The sequence below is a fragment of the Lemur catta genome, chromosome 13, assembly GCF_020740605.2.
Source record: "Lemur catta isolate mLemCat1 chromosome 13, mLemCat1.pri, whole genome shotgun sequence".
Classification (NCBI taxonomy): Eukaryota; Metazoa; Chordata; class Mammalia; order Primates; family Lemuridae; genus Lemur; species Lemur catta.
This window is the reverse complement of record NC_059140.1, coordinates 81,758,744-81,776,614: the sequence shown is the minus strand read 5'-3', so window position 1 is coordinate 81,776,614 and position 17,871 is coordinate 81,758,744. Positions and strand designations below refer to the sequence as shown.

The following is a 17,871-nucleotide window of genomic DNA, read 5'->3' as shown; positions in this document are numbered from 1 at the left end:
CAACAGGAAAGAGGGAAGGGGCTGTCCTTGTAGCTTTACATACACAGATTCTAACATTCAGTGTGCATTGTGTGTGGCTATTTAAGGTAAATTCACGTTGCTGTCCTCAAGGTTTTTAATGTCTATGTTGGATTTAATTCAAAAACAAGCTATCAAAGATGATCAACAAGGCAGTGACCTGATCCAGTTGACAAGTTAAGATCACTTTGGCTTCTGTGGAGAGGATGACAGGCCCGGCAGTTCACTGGCCAGGACAGCTGTGACAGGCTAGGCTGGTGTGCCTGAGCCAGACCCGCGTGTGGCTGTGTGTGTGCATGTGTGTGTGTCTGTGTATGTGTGTGTCTGTGTGTATGTGTGTGCATGTCTGTGTGTACGTGTGTGTACCTTTAACTGGATAACAGACTTCAGTGGAGGAGTTGTATAAGGGAGGTCCCTGCGGGTGATTGCAGACACATGTTCAACTCGTCCCCAGCCACCCTGACTGCCCAGGTCACCACCAGGATGGGGAAGGAGGTGTCCCCTCCCAGGGGCCTGTCAAACTGGAACAAGATGCGGGTCTCAGGGAACAGAGGCTGCACCTGTCAAGGGTCTGGAGATGGAAGGTTTCCTTTGGTTCATTCTGCCTTTGTCATTCCACCAGTGGTGTCTAATGTCTCTTGAAAGGACAGTGACAATAGCTGGTAATTCCTAAACAGGTGTGAGGTTCTGTGCCCTGTGGCCGCCCCCTAACAGCATGATCTCACTAAGGCTGGAACTGCCCCTTCAGCAGTGGCATCAGCTTTGCTTTGCAGTAGGCAGTCCTGGAGGCCGAGTGACTTCCCGAGCACTGTCCGTCCCTCCCGCCACCAGAGGCCAGGCTTGAGAACCGTGATGCAGGGAGACTTTGCCCTTCCACGGACACAAGGAGCCCACGCAGCACAGCCTGCAGGGAGCCTTCCGCCTGCCCGCTGTGCATTTCTTGTCTACACACACGCAAATGATCCTGTCCTGGGGCTTTGGGGGACCAGGACTGTCTTCCCTCCCCTGGAAAAGCCGGTTTTGCTCCCTTTGCGCAGCCATCCACATTCCCTGACTCCAGATAAACGTGTGCTCCTTTGAACCAGTTATAGCGACTGCCCAGCTCCCTCCTTTCAATAGCGAGCTTTAAAAATCTTCAACACTTGTTCACTCTTATGTCTGCATGAGATTATCCTTTCACTGTGGACAGAGGAAGAAAACCAGGATTCCCTCCTTGCTCAGGGCACTCAGCCCCTCCACGGGGCCTCTCTGACCCCCGCTCCTGGCCCCCACTTCTGACCCCAGCTCCTGCCCCCGCCCCGGGCAGGTCTTCCCCCTGCACTTTGGCCTCTGGGTGCTGTTTCTTCCACTTCAGACCGGTTCTCTGGGCAAGCTCCCGCCTCCCATCCCCATTCCTGCTGCTCAGCCCTCCCCTCTGACATACCAGACCCAGCTCAGGGCGTTTTATCATCTTGGTCCAGAGGCTCTAAGATAAACTGGAAATTTAGGGTAAAAGCCTGATTAATTTTAAAGGGATAGACGCTCCCCTCAACAGAGCTGCTGTGCAGGTAAATTGAGATGCAGTGGAGTGCAGCATTTTAGCACTAGGGCTTATTTCTGGGGATTTTTTTTTTAATGTATTATCTTTACAAAATGGGATTTCTTCCCCCTGCTTTCATTGTTTCAGCAAGTTAAGCACCTGCTAGGGACACAGCACCACGGCCTCAGAAGGGAGAACGATCCCAAACGAAGACAAGACATGTTTGCAAATAAGCTCTCAACCCAGTGCACAGACTATCCCCCGGACGGCGGGCTCTCAACATGTGTCCTGTCTATGTCCAACAAGCGTAATATTTTACCACCTAAAAATGAAAGATTTAGGGCAACAAGGCGAATTTGTACTGTCTTGCCCTGGTGACTAGTCTGGAGTCTCTGGGAGCCGGCAGCCATTCCACTTACATGTCGATCCGGCTGCTTCTCGCAAGCAGCAGTTGGCTATTTCACCCGCTGCATCACTGGAGAGAAGGTGTTGGAGGCACTCCGTATACGCAGAATGGACACCCACAAAACTCGGTGCAGATGTCAAGACTATCGATTCATGCCGCATGGACGCCCAAGAGGATGTGAAAAGGTTTGTTACTCACATACTGAGACTTTCTGGGCGAGGGCAGAGTGGCTCGCAAGCAGGTCCACAAATGAGAGAGCAGGGGAAGGGGACTGCCTGGGGCTCTCCTTGTGGTGGGGTGTGGGGCCGCTGGAGGGGTCCGGGCTTCCTTATCACCCTGCCCAGCGTGGGGCGGAAGGGGAAAGGGAGCAGCAATGCTTCACAGTTGTCAGCATCAGACATCCAAACTGCAGGGCCTGACTCCAGCGCACGGGGCATATCTGAGCACGTCGGCTCTGTGGGACAGGGAGGGCAGGCGTAGGGTGCACACGACCCACACAGCTACAGAACCCCCAGTGTGCCCAGAACTGTGCCTGGCACTTACTGTGGGCCTTATTTGGTGCTCCTTGTTTTCCAGATGCAGTTCTAATCACTTTTATCTGTATTACCTCTTTTAATCCTCGAAACAACCGTAAGAGGTGGGTACTACACAGTCGGCCCTCTGTATCCATGAATTCTACATTTGTAGAGTCAACCAACCTCGGACAGAAAATATTTGGGGGAAATATGGGTGGTTGCGTTTGTACTAAACTTGCACAGACTTTTCTTTATTGTCATTATTCCCTAAACAATACAGTATAACAACTATTTACATAGCACTTACATTGTAGTAGGTATTATAAGTAATCTAGAGATTATTTAAAGTACACAGAAGGATGTGCATAGAGATGGGGTCTTGCTATATTGCCCAGGCTGGCCTCAAACTCCTGGACTCAAAGGGTCCTCCCACCTCAGCCTACCAGGTAGCTGGGATGACAGGTACATGTCACCCCACCTGGCGCTATGCCATTTTATATCAGGGATGTAAGCATCCATGGATTTTGGTATCTGCAGGGGTCTTGAAACCAAGTCCCCCAGGATACTGAGGGACAACTGTATTAGCATCCCACTGTGCGGATGAGCACACTGAAGTGCAGAGAGGCTCAGTTGCCCAGGCCTGTGTAATTAGCTTTAAGTAGCAAAGCCAGGAATCAATCCCAATCAGTCTGACTCCACAGTCTGTGCTCTTAGCCACCATGTGATGGCTTTTTCCATTTCTCATGTAGTGGATTGATAGAAATTACTTTCTTCCTTCTTCCTGAGAGCAGGAGGCACCTGGTACTGTCTCTCCCTGAGGCAGCAGGGGACGCTTGCAGTTCTTTCAAGGCTGAGAACAAACGCAGAACAAGTTCGGCCACACGTGTTTTAATTAAACAAACGGTCGTTGTGTTGCGAGCTTATTTCTCTTCCTTTCTGCTTGATGGTTTATTTTCCTCTGTTAGATGGGTTACTAGTGAGATCACCTTTCACCCAAAAACACGAGAGTGGCTCTAGGCCTCGGAGTCCCTGTCCTAACCGAGGAGGTGGGACTTGGGCATTGCTCAAGGTCCTTCCTACTCCCCGGCCCATAGTTTCTAGGAAAAAACCAGTCTCTTCGTGACATAGTTGGGTATCTGCCTCCTCCGGAATATGTCTGGAAAACAGCTTGTGCCTTTTCACTGCACACCTCTGCCAGTAGTGAAGCAGGACAGAAAGGTCAGAGGCAGAGTCGGAAAGGCCCTGGAAACTTCCTCCAAAAACTAACAAAGAAACCAAACTGCACGTATCGTTGGGTACAGGTCTGGCGCCATCTGGTGTGCCGTGAGACTATGTCATGCTGGTTGGTGCCACGCTGGTGCGGTCTCCCCACTGCTGTCTGTGGCCCGGCAACAGGTGAGCATTTACTATTGCACTTCTATTGAGCACATGCTGTGTGTGCTGAGGATATTGTATTATAAGTGATTTTGTTTACCACCCGATACTTTCAGTAAGTCTAGAAGAAAAATGGTAAACGCAAGGTTTCATTAAAACCGAAACAGACTCAAAGTTAAAATATACTTGATCCTTTTAAAAAAAAACCATAATAACATGCCATTGTGGAATATTTATGTCTGTCTATCTCTATGTTCTGAGATGGAACTACACCAATATGTAAAGGGTAAATCGAGGGTCATGACTGAAAGGGACGACCTTGAAAAAATAACAGGAAAATACCTAATCCTGTGATTTCCCCAGTAATCATTAAAGACCAATCCTGTGAGTTCTCTCACTAGCAGGCACCCTGCAGGGGTTCTGTTCATTCAGCTCCAGAGTTCTGCAAGGGCTCCCCTTTCAATGACCCTGTTCATCCAAATTACTGGGCTCTTGTGTTTTCATTGCACTCAGCTGCCTCCCACTCCTACAAAAGTACCAACAGCAAAGCTGAATTTTACAGTGGAAGGGAAGATAATGAAGTTTATTGAAGGGAATAAATATGGAAGATACTTATGGAATAAGTATGGAATGGAATGTGGGATAAATTATGGAAGATAAATAAAATGACTGCAAAAAGATTTCTTAAACAATACTCAAAAATCATAAATCTTAATGAAAATATTGAAAATACCACAGAAAAATGAAACCTCTTTAGACAATAAGAGAAATAAAACAAAAAAGCAAGTCACAGCCTGGAAGAGTATATTTGCAATGATATTTGGAATCTAAAATAAAGACAGAATTACTACAAACCTATTTGAAAGATAAAAACAACCCAAAAGACAAATAAGAATACAAAAGCCTAAATGACCAATCAACATGAAAAGATGCCACTTTCATTAGTCATTAAAGAAATGTGAATTACAGCCACAAAGAGAGTTCATGGTACATCCACTGAATTAACAAAAAGTAAAACAGCTGCTAATCCAAGCATTTCTTAGAAGGTTCATATGCTGCAGGTGGGAGTGAACAGGTAGGCCAAAACGCAAAGAAATTTGTCTGTCTTGTGTAGTTTTGAGTGCAGAAAAATTCTCCCTTGATAATCAAGAATACACACCTGCCTTCCGGTGGGTTTGGGATTCAAAATAATGATCCTTGAGGTAGTCCAGGAAAATACAAGCCAAGAAATTAAAATGGTCCTAGACCCATAGTGCCTTGGAGCACCTGGAAGAAGTAAAAACAAAATCTGGAGAAATGTATCCTTAATACAAGCTTCACAGTATCCCCACAGATTGACACTTCCAAACATGAGTAATCCAAAATTACAAGATATAAGAGGAAACAAATCAACATTCATGAGAATCAGCAAAAATAATAAGTTGCAGAATTAGACCCCTCGAGATTTTCAGAGAAAAATTTTGGGGGACACAACATAAATGTGTTTAGAATATTAAAGAAATAAAAGATGGAATCAAAAACATGTCACAGGAACATATTACCACCCAAAAAGATCAGGCAAATTTGGAAATAAAAAAAGAATGTCCAGTCATTGAAATTTTAAAATTCAATGGTCATGTTCAATAGCAGATTAGATCTAGCTGAAGAGAGAATTAACTGGGATATATATCTGAAATGATTACTCAGAATGCAGCACAGGGAGAGAAAGAAGTGGAAAATATGAAAAAGAGGTTAAGGGAAAGAAAGGGTAGAACAAGAAGGTCCGATTTACTGCCTAGTAGAAATTCTAGAAAAAAATGACAAAGAAGAGGTAAAATTCAAAGAGATAAATGGCTAAGAATTTTCCAGACTGATAAAATGCTCCGATCCAAGAATTACAATCAATCCCAAGCAGGGTAAAGAAATATCTGCACCTGGATATAATAATGAATTTATGGAATGCCAAAGAAAACAACTTACCTATAAGAATGACATTTAGACTGACAGCAAATTTCTCAATAGCAATAATAGAAGTCAGAAATCGATACAATGTTATCTTTAAATTCTGAAAAAAAAAACCTGTCAACCTAGAATTTTATGTTACTAAACAGTTATTGAAGAATTAGTGAGATAAAAATACATTTTCATTCAAATAAAAACTGACAGCATTCATCAATAACATACCCTCACTAAAGGCACTTCTTCAGGATGTTCTTGAAAAAGAAAAATTATTCTAGAAGGAAGGTATGAAATACAAGGAAGAATAAAGAACTGGCCAACATGTGAGTAAATCCAAACAAACATAATAAAAGTAGATTATTTCTTTAGCTGGCTGGAGGGCACATGGGCATTCATACTTCCGTGCTTTATTCCTTTACATGGGGCTACAATATTTGATAGTAACTTTTTTTTCAATAGTGCAGGGAAGAGCATTCCAGGCAGAAGTTCCTGAGGCTGGAAAGAGCTTGCCCTACTCAGAGAACTGAAAAAGTCAGTGTATCTGGAATACAGTGCAGAGAAATGGCACAAAATGAAGCTAGACAGGTAGACAAAGGCCATTTTAAGAATTTGTCACAGTCAAGAGGAAGCCATTAAAGAGTTCCAAACAAAGGATTGAAACAATCTAAATTGAATGTTATTATAAGAAGACAATTCTGGCTGCTCAGTGTAAGGGTTCTTGGTAAGTGCTAAGACCCTAAGCTATGCGGTCTAAACATACATCATTGTATTTCTCACTGGCCCTGATTTATCCCAGATTTATTCAATTTCTAGGATTACCAAAGGCTTAATTCTCTGGTGATAGAGAGGACTCCTCTGCACTGCACCATATTAGATATTCACATACAGCCCACAGCGAACCCCTGTGCAATAAGATAGTCATTATTCAAATTACAATACAGCTATCCTAATGGAAAAGGAGGATTGCTACATGCTGGAGTCCTATTGGACATGTGGAGAAATATGAAAGTTTCAGGAAGAAAGTGCTTTGACAGTTGACCCACAAAGGATAAGAACATGAATTGATGAAGAGGGAAGAGTGGGCATTCCACATGAGGAGACTAGGGAATAATACTCATAAAATTCTAGAAGAATTAACGGAAATACTGGCTTGGTGAGTACCAGTATGGATTAGTAACAGAAACTACTGGATGAGTGGTAAAATGGGAATAGTTTGGGGAATCAGTACTTTTTCCCGAAGGCAACAAAGTGCAAAGTTTTTTAAGCAGGGGTGAGCCTTTGAACAAAATACCTGTTTCTATCACACACACACACACACACACACACACACACACACACACAATATGAAGAGAGAAAAGAGAAAATACGGAATATTTGCAGGCTTTTATTCTTAGCAGCAGAAGGCAACCTTGCCACCTCCAAGTGCTTCTTTGGAAATACGCTTGCCACATTGCTAACAAATTATTTCATTCCTTGCTCACTTCGGCACTCCATGGCTTAAAGCATAAAGCCAAACTCCTTATACCAACATTCAAGATTCCCAAAATTCTTCCCCTACATACCTCTCCAAAAAGCTCACTTTCAGGAAACTCATACTCTGGCTAAATGGTTTATAAATTAAATTCTAAAGAAACCACTGCATCCCCTATGTACGGTCCCTCCCTTGGGTGTTTTCTCCTGTAAGTACTACCTGGGTTTTAAGATTTAGTGCAAACCCTATTCCTCCAGGAAGACTTTCTCCATACCAGTGTAGACTTTATTGACTTCATCTTTTCAGAACGCAGTAATTCTTATTGTCTCTAACACGTGTAACACAGGCTACCTTAGCAGAAGTTACCTTTTTATAAGGTACACCTGTACCTTATAAAAGCCTTCAGTTTGGCAGGCAGAAACCTGTTTACGAATTCTTAGCATCCCCAGCTGCTCCCGGCACAGTGGATCATTGGGCCCCACAGCGGTTGGTAATGATGATCACCCTGAGTTTCTAAGCGTGGTGGCGACAAGCTCCACCAACGGCTGCCGCTCCTCGCCGGGCCGCGGGCGCCGGCGCGCAGGTTTCTGGCCGGGACGGGTGCTAGGGAAGCGGACTGCTTCAGTAGAAAGCGGGGCTTGCTGCTTGTGGGGTCACCCACAGTGTAAGCAGTAACAGGCAGAATCTGCATTTGAGTTGACCGAGAGTGCTAGAGTGGGCCAAGAGTTGAAAACTAAGCGATCCTTCCCGGGACAGAGACGCCGCCACGAAACCGACAACAGCCGGGCGGCGCAGGGCGTGTGCTCAGCACGCGCGAACTCTGGGGCGGGCTTTAATCGCCCGGCGCTCTGATTGGCTGCGTGCCACCGGCGGGCGCCCGTGATTGGTGGGTGCCGCGCGGCGGGCCGGGCACGCGGCAGTGGCCCTCGAGGAAGGCGGCTGCGATGGAGGCGGAGGCTGCGACGGCTCCGCTGGCCCTGCCTTTCTACCCGCAGAGGGGCAGGGGGAGGCGGTCCTGGGGTGCCGCCGAGATCCAGTGCACCCGGTGTGGAAGGAGGGTGCCCAGAGCATCCGGTGAGGGCCCCGGGGTTGCTCCGGCCCCACGGCGGGCGGGTGGCCCAACCAGTGCGAGGCAGACGGAGCGAGGCCTAGCCGGGCGCGGGGCCTCGGGAGCCGCAGCCAGGCCGGAGTCCGTGGAAACCGCCTCACGGGCCTGCCGGAGCCGCGGCCCGCCCGCTAGAGGCCGCGCGGGGGAGGGTCAGGGGCTTCCCCGCTCCCGCAGCCCGGTCTCGCCGAGCCTCCGGTGGGAGGCGGGGGCGGCGGCTGTAACCCCCTCTCTCCGGAGCGCCGTTTGTCGCGCTTCCCGGGGTTGGCAGGGGCAGGAAAGTGGGTGTGGAAGTGTGGCCCGTCGTCTTGTGGCTAGAAGGAATGACGCTTGATCTTCTTGTGTAGCTTTTGTTGTAGGAGTAACAGAAAGACCACTGTGAAATGTTCCTGGATTTTAAAAAATTTTTAAAAATTAAGAAAAAAATTTGTTCTTTATTTTTTTTATTTTTTTATTTTTTTACATTATGGCTGAAATTGGCTTAATGCATTGTTTGGAAAACGGTAGTTCCTTTTGTGCATGTGGTGGGGTTTTTTGTCTTTATACGTCGAGGGAAAAATACACTACACTCCTGTTGTTGATCTGCTAATTTACAATCTACTCAAGTGAACACAGGTGGTTTTAATGTAACTTAAAATACATTAGAGTGCTGCGTCTGTGACAGGGATGAGTTGTTGAATCTCTGGAGGTACTGGAAATTCTTAGTACTGGATGTAATTGTTTAATGTTTATGCTTTGAAAGTGAAGGTCATTGGACTGGTTTTCTCAGTCTTTGCAAGGTGAACTCCGTTTATAAGATGTGAGCCTTTGTAGAGAAAGTTGTGTTTTTGGTGGACAGCCAAGATGCTCCTACTTAGGGTTTAGATCACTGCTGCTGTTACACAGAAAACCTCCATTTTTGAATGGAATAACAATTACAGAATAAAGTTCTAGAACACAACCTTTTAAAATCAGTTCTTCCATACATTTGTATTACAATGCTTAGAAATAATTGGAAAAATTGTGGTTATGTGTATAGAATTGTAAAAGTGTTTTGTAAGCTGTAACACACCACAGGTTATTTTGATTTGTGCAGTCTCAAAAATTTTATAAAAACGGTTATGAGTTTTGATTTCTTTGCTAATATCTCTGGAAATTAAATAGGGCTTTAAAATTTAGCATGGTTATAAGCAAGCTTCAGATATAGCAGTTGGCTGAGAAAATTGTAAAGCTTTTTCAAAAAATCAATGCAGTTATAATTCAGCAAGAACATTATAATTATTTTGCTAGTAAAAGATGACTGATTTTTATCATTTGTTTTTCCCTTTTCACTTGTTTTCTTGCAAAAAGTCTTTTAAAATGACAATCTTTTGAAATTACATAGCAAAGGCAAATATTTATGATAAACTTCAAATTCTACTTAGAGCATTTAATTCTTCATATTAGGTTTTCAATAAAAGTTATCTTTCTTTTCATAAATGTTAGGTTTCTGAAAATTGTCTTTATGTGGGTTGTGTGTTTGTGACAGTAGCATCTGTCTTCTGTCCTTGCCAATGTCTTAGATTATTGTATGAGAGCAATCTTACCAATGTCTCATTTTGGCCTTTCCTGACCCCTTCACAGGATGAGAAATATAAATTAGAAGAGGGCAGTAAATCAATTAGAATGTTGGAGGTGGAAACAGAACCACTTAATTAGCCAAATCACCAAAATATTTTTTCATATGTGTTGGATATGATATTCCCGCCTACTTAACTGTAATATTTACAAAGATCAAATGAAGTATGTCAGAACACTTTGTATAATTGTAAGATATCATAAATTAAAAGTATTATGTGTACAAAATGTTATTACATAACTCTGCTTGTTTTTTTTTCTTTCTTTCTTTTTTTTTTTTTTTTTTTGGGACAGAGTCTTGCTCTGTTGCCGAGCTAGAGTTCCGTGGCGTCAAGCTCACAGCAACCTCAAACTCCTGGGCTTAAGCAATCTTTCTGCCTCAGCCTCCCGAGTAGCTGGGACTACAGGCATGCACCACCATGCCCAGCTAATTTTTTTCTATATACATAATTTTAGCTGTCAAGATCGTTTCTTTCTATTTTTAGTAGAGACGGGGGTCTTGCTCTTGCTCAGGCTGGTCTCGAACTCCTGACCTCGAGCAATCTTCCTGCCTCAGCCTCCCAGAATGCTAGGATTACAGGCGTGAGCCACCGTGCCGGCCTGCTTGTTTTTTTTCTTGATTTTTCTCCCTCCTTCTGACCTGAATAGTTTCTCCTGAGTTTTGCTTAATAAGTCACCCATTTCAAGCTAAACTAGGTATTTTTTCCTGTACAATAGAATCCCCTTTGAATTTTCCTTTTGATCAATATTGCCCATTCAATATTTAAGAAACTATGGAAAGTTTAATTCACAATAGAATTTCATCAATAGGTCACTACCATGAACTTCACTGCGGACATGCTTTTTGTGAACGGTGCTTGTTAATAACTGAAGAATACAGCACAGCTATATGCCCTGATTGTGAGGTAAGTTTTATAATTTTTCATACTAAATACAATACAGCCTAATGTTAAAGGTAAAAATGTTGAAGAAGTAAAATAGTCTTTTGGTTAGAAACTTAAAAACTGGCATGTTTGCTGCTGAATCTTTAAGCAAAGAAGGATAACAAAAGGTAAAACTTTTCTCATCCATTTTATAAGTGTTCAAAGTTATCAAGAAAAAAACAGGAGAGGCGGGATAGGAGGCAGTAAAAAAAAAAAAAGAAAAAAACAGCTAAAGTCAAACATACATTTATTGGCCTGCATATTTTGATTCTGTGGAGACCTCTGTGGAAAATTACCTCTTTTTGTTTATTTTAATGGAATATAGTCCTTTCAAAACCCTAGCCCACTCCCGCCACTTTTCCACACCAATACAAGCAAATTTTGAACTCTCTTGGCCCCTCAACCTTTGTGTGTCATCAAATTTACATTTGTATAGGTGTCATACCATAAAAAGGCAGAGAGACAGAGCTACTGCCTAAAATTGATATTTACTGAAGTGTTTCTGAAGAAGCACTAAAAACAATTCCATTAGGACTAAAAATCTATCGACCTAATTAAGAATGAGAACAAATTAAAGATTTATAATAAAATTTACTTGACAACCTGTACATTTACTACAAATATAAATGTAGTTCGGTTTATATAGTATGTTCATGGAAAGTTGTTTTAATCTGTAAATTCTTAAGGTTCCACTGGAGAGATCAGATGATGGGGATTTGTATCAGTTGTTTTCTGTGGCAGACAATATGGAAGCTTGAGACCTAGAATGCAATTCTTGTTCTGTCAGTCTAGCCTGGGTTTCCTCATTTGTGAGATGGATATAATACCTGCTTTGTCTTATGTCATAGAATTATAAGAATCAAATCTGAAAGTTCTCTACATGCTTCCAGACTACAATAATAAAATAACCCTTCATTACTTAGGTGTGGATGGACTGATTTTTCAGGTTAAAGATGGTAAAAAATACATATATTATAATTTGTGAAAATTTTAATTATAGCAAAAACACTTACATATGAGAAGCTATATGTTATAAATTATGCCTTTTATTGAGGGAAATTCCTGTCCCCTTTCCTTTTTTTGACATGGAGCTTCTCAGATGTGGCTGGCTACATGTTCAAGACAGAGGGAGCTCACTGTCAGGGACCTACTATTATAACCACAGGAAGATTTAGTCTCCTGGGTGAGGAATAAGTGCAGGGAAAGGGAGGGAGCAGACGGCTGCAACTGTCTCTGCCCATTCCCATCCTGTTCTAACATTCCAAAACAAACAAACATTTTAACAGTAACTTTTTGCCTTTTTTGGCAAGTGAGTTCATGTTAAATGGTCTTAAATCATACTTGTATCATTTTTAGGATTTTGATATTAACGGTTAATCATTCTATAATTTTGCACAGCAAAATGGCAGATTTTGTTCAAGGATAAGATTATAGTTAGGTGCTATTCCAGAAATACTGGCATTTTTATTGATCTTTTGGGCCTGAATCTAAAATATATTGGCTCATGAGGAAAGGATAAGTCATCCAATCAATAGAAAATAAATATATTCTAAAATCCCATGTTGAGATTGGGATTGGAAATACTGATATATAAAAATTGTAAATGTAAACTAGAAGAAAATGCAAATAATTGTATAATCTTTGATAGGAAGCCATGAGAAGCATACTGCTGAAGTCAGAAAACACGGAAGAAATGCTTATTAAATTTGACCACATTTTTTAATTTTCAAACAAAAACAAGCAAAAACACCATCATAAATAAAATTTAAATGACAAGCTATGGGGAAAAAATAAAACCTTTATTATATATGTTACAGCTTAAGAATCTTTTTTCAATTTTTAACTGAAATCTTTTAAATCAGTGGTATTTAATGTGTACTTAAACTTTCTGGAAGAAATGTCCTGCATCACATCTGCTGACAGTAACATCATCCTCTTACTGTGAAATGCCAAACCAAAGTGTGATAAAGTGGGAGGCCTATAGAAATTAATTTTTAGCCCCCATTTTGGTGGGAAGGTGCTTTAAATACCATTCCAGTGTGACTCATTAGAAGTAACACTTTCTCCAGTCTCTAATGAATTGTATGTTAAAATTTTTATAATAATTATTCAATATATTTTCCCATATGAGCTTTAGAATTGTGTTAAACTAGTAATACATGGCTAACTTTGGTACATCATACTTGAAACCTTGAAAGAATATCCCTCATCCCTGCCAAAGATGTTTATTTCACAAAAATAGGACATTTAGTCCTATTCTATTCTATTAGTCCTTTATTCTTTTAGCAACATTCATCTGTTCTCGTGGAAGTCTCCCACATTACTTCAATGACTGCATAATAAACCATTGTACATAAGTGCTATAATTTCCTTAACTAATCCCTTTATTGACAAACATTTAGGTGGTTTTCAAAATTTTTCACTCTGATTTTTCACAATTCATCAAACCCATCCCCACCAGCAAGTTCCATAATTTCTAGCTCTAAAGAAATCCATGTTTGGGTTTGTCAGATTTGTTTTAATGTTTTGCAGTTTGGGCAAAAAATGAGTTTTTATTTGCTTTAAATTGTAAGTCCCTTACTATCAGTGAAATTAAGCAACTTTTTGTATGTTTGTGTCAGTTCCTCTTTGTGTGGATCTTTTTTTTTTTTTGAGACAGAGTGTCGCTTTGTTGTCCTGGCTAGAGTGAGTGCCGTGGCGTCAGCCTAGCTCACAGCAACCTCAAACTCCTGGGCTTAAGTGATCCTACTGCCTCAGCCTCCCGAGTAGCTGGGACTACAGACATGCGCCACCATGCCCGGCTAATTTTTTCTATATATATTTTAGTTGGCCAGATAATTTCTTTCTATTTTTTTTTTAGTAGAGACGAGGTCTCGCTCTTGCTCAGGCTGGTCTCGAACTCCTGACCTCGAGCGATCCACCTGCCTCGGCCTCCCAGAGTGCTAGGATTACAGGCGTGAGCCACCGCACCCGGCCCCTTTGTGTGGATCTTTAACAGATCCTCTCAGATCCTTTGCATCTTTTCCTTTTGAATTGTCTTTTTCCTAACTTGTTAGAGTACTTTGTGATAGGGATATTAACACTTTGTCCTGTGTAACTGTTTTCTCCAACTTCTCACTTTTGCTTTTATTGCAGTTAGACATTCAGAAATATTTCCTTCCTAACTAGTCATTTTTCTCCCCCTTCATGGCTTCTAGGGTTTTCTTGATTAGGCAGACCTTCCTATCTCAAAGTTACATGTTTTTTTCAATACTTGTATTATGTTTTTTAAAAAGGTATATATTTAATTCTGTTATTTTATATAAGATGGGTGTATAACTTTATTCGTCAGGATGATTAGCTGACTTTCCCATACCATTTATTGAATAATCCTTCCATTTAATTGAAATGCCCGTTGTATTCTATATTAAGTTTCCATAGATATGTAGATCTGTTTCAGGGCTCTGTTATACTGATTTGTTATGCCAGTACCATAGTGTTTTGATTACAGTAGTGTTATAGTAGTCTTATTAATCAGTGGGATAAATCTCTAGTGAATTTTATGTTAAAATTTTTGTGATTGTACAACATTTTCCCATATGAGCTTTAGAATTGTATTAATTTTATATTTGATGGATTTTAGGGTATTCAGTCTTTATCTATAGGAACCTGGTGTGAGTCGCCATTTATTCAGTTCTTGTTTTATGACCTCTGATAAATTTGTTTTAGTTTTCTTTACTGAGAGCTTATATTTTTCTGTTAAATTTATTCCTAAATGTTTTTAGAGTTTTGAGCATATCTTTAGATATCACTAAAAATTTTTACGGTAAATTTTTAAAGTATTGTTGTAAGTAGTTCCTTTAAAATTGTGGTAGAGTGAAGTGTCTTAGTTAATTTAATAGTGGCAAAATTACTGATTTCTTACAGAAATTAAAATAGGGTAAAAACACATAAGCATAATTTTCTTGTTGATTTAAAGGGGGTTTCAGGGTCTTTAGGGTTATCATTAACTTTGCCTATGAATGGCACACTTAAATAGTTGTTTAGATTCTGGCTAAGCAATTTAATGATTGACTTTGTCTTTTTTTTTTTTTTTAATCATATTTTGTCCTAAGATTGCTACAGCTGTAAATATGAGACAAGGCTACTACCAGATAGATGAATGTATTAAAGAAGACTCTTTAATGGAAAAACTGCAACCTAAAATGTATGTTTTGTCTGTACTTATTTTGTATTTAAAGTTTAATGTGTTTCTGAAATAATTTTAGAAATAATTGATAAAATATCATTAGATCTGTGTTTCTAACCCATTGTTTATGCAGAGTGCTCTTTAAGTTCATAATTCCTCTTAGCTGTCAGTGGAATGGAGAGTCCAATTCCTTAAAGAAGCAGCATTCATTTGTCTTTATTTAAAGTGAAAAAAGAATGCAAGGATTACCATATCAAAACAAGAAAGTCTGAGAGTACAATACTAGCTAAAGTTATTGGTGCTGGATGAGAGGAAGTTATAAAGAAAAAAATTACTTATTTCTCTTTTTTTTTCTTTCTTTTTTTTTTTTTTTTTTTTGAGACAGCGTCTCACTCTGTTCTCTGGGCTAGAGTGCAGTGGTGTTGTCATAGCTCACTGTAACCCCTAACTCCTAAGCTCAAGTGATCCTCCTTCAGCCTCCCAAATAGCTGGGACTACAGGCACACACCATACACCTGTCTAATTTTTCTGGGTTTTTTTCCTGTAGAGACTGGGTCTCTGTTGCTGTTTGCTCAGGCTGGTCTCAAACTCTTGGCCTCAAGCAATCCTCCCTCCTCAGCATCCTAGCAAGCTAGGATTTGGATTACAGGCGTGAGCTGCCACACCCCACCTCTCTGGATTCTTCAGAATAGAAGAAGTACAATATGATGGAAGACTTTGGAAAGAGGTGGTTTGAGAGGGTGATTTATAAAAGGAAAAATAATAACTTTGGGGTTCTTCATTTTTTTTACTCTGTAGGACTTTATACAGGTATGCATTGCTAAATGCTCTTTGAATTAGTAATAGAAATTTTTTTTTTTTTTTAAGAGATAGGGTCTCACTCTGTCACCCAGGCTGGAGTATAGTGGTGTGATCATAGCTCACTACAGCCTCCAATTCCTGGGCTCAAAGAATCCTCCTGCTTCAGCCTCCCAAGTAGCTGGCACTACAGGCATGAACCACCGTGTCTGGGCATTATAGAGATATTTTTAAACACACCCCAGCTAGAGATGAGCACCTATGTTACTTTTTGTTGCACTTATTTCTGTATGTCTTTCTCTGCTAGTCTATAAGCCCCTTTAAGGCCATGGACCACATGCAGAATCTAACTTCCACACTATCCTTACCCATAACCTACCTTCCATTTCTGCGGCCCTAGTTCATGTCCTCTTTAGTCTAGCTCCTAATCACTTCCTGACTCTTCCCTTACTCTGTGGTTATTCATTTCCTATTCAAATAACATTTAAAATTCTTTAGAATTCTTGGCTCTTCATATTACTGCTATAGTTACTCTCTCCAGACTTTAAATGAGTGCTTAGAAAAAAGCAAAAGAATGGTTGTAGTCATTTCTTTGGGTAGTAAAACCACTTATCTAAAGTCTGGGAGCTGGTCGTTAACAGAACCAGAATGTGAACCCAGGCTCATTGAATATCAGTACTTCTCCCAGTTCCTTTAAATGTATTACACCAGTCACTTCCTCCTCGAGCTCCGTAGAGTGATTAGATCAATCTTTAGAGGCCCGGTGTGGTGACTCACACCTGTAATCCTAGCACTCCGGGAGGCTGACATGGGAGGATAACTTGAGGTCTGGGATTCAAGACCAGCCTGAGCAACAGTGAGACCCCATCTCTACAAAAAAAAAAAAAAAAAAAAGAAAAATTAGCCAGATGTGGTGGTACACGCCTGTAGCCACAGCTACTTGGGAGGCTGAGGAGCCCAGGAGTTTGAGGTTGCAGTGAGCTTGAGGATGCTACTGTACACTAGCCCTGGCAACAAAGTAAGACCCAGTCTCAAAAACTAAACTAAACTAAAATAAATAAAAATAGAATGAATCTTTAGGAATTCTTCTGGCTCATGAGTCCTCATGGAGTAGCCATGTTTATCAAATTTAGAACTCCTAAGTCTGAACATGTACAGGAGTGAAGCAGATGACTTGCTGGGTAAGGTGGACTGAGTTTAAAGAATGCGCAGCAAGGATTGTGGCAGATAAAGAGGACTCACCACCCCCAAAGGAGGCAGCTTCTGTTCAACTCTTGCCAATTACTGCTACGTGTTAAGACCAATCCCATGTTGCCAGATCTTTTTTTCTCCCCAAGGCAAGCTAGGGATCTGTACTTCTATGCGAAATTTTCTCACTTTTAGTACATTGTACAAGTCAAACCAGATTGTTTACTCTTGTTGAGATGTGCATAATATCTCCTAAGACTGCAAAGTGAAATTTCACTTTCAGAAGTAGCTGAATCCATCGTAACCAGAAAATACCCAAATTTGTTCCAAATTACCGTTTTTTAATTAAATTCTTCCTCTCAGTTATATTTATGTTAGAAACTGATATTCTCTAATTTAAAGACTATTTGGTTTAAAATGGTTATGTTTTTAAATTGTAGTATCCCTTGACTCAATCTGTTTCTTTACTGATTTGATTTATCTTTAGTATTTTGAAACTCCTGTTCAGTAATGGACTCCTCAGGGCCAACTTGCTCATACATATTTTCAAGAACATGAATATTCACTTTTCAAAGTGAAATGTTTTATAGTGAATGTTTCAAAGTGAATGTTTTAAAATTATTTGGTCTAATATTTTTCTCTATAAAAGTAACATATTTAAACATCATAGTTTCTTCCATAAACTGTGGGCTTAACTTATTCAGCAGACACTAAGTGTTCACTGTATGATTGCCACTATGGTGATATAAAGATAAATGTAGGTAAAACTGTTTTCAAACTAACTCCTGACCTCGAGCAATCCTCCCACCTCGGCCTCCTGGAGTGCTAGGATTACAGGTGTGAGCCACTGCT

The 17,871-nt window shown here is 40.8% G+C and overlaps 1 protein-coding gene across 1 annotated transcript in view; it reads left to right on the top strand.

Moving 5' to 3' along the window:
* Positions 1-8,185: 8,185 nt before the first annotated feature.
* Positions 8,186-17,871, top strand: part of RNF17 (ring finger protein 17) — a 100,649-nt gene continuing 90,963 nt past the window's right edge. Inside the window, exons 1-3 of the mRNA XM_045567012.1 lie at positions 8,186-8,315; positions 10,753-10,847; positions 14,960-15,051. Of these exons, the coding sequence (XP_045422968.1) occupies positions 8,186-8,315; positions 10,753-10,847; positions 14,960-15,051 (317 nt within the window). The remainder of the gene's footprint in view (positions 8,316-10,752; positions 10,848-14,959; positions 15,052-17,871) is intronic.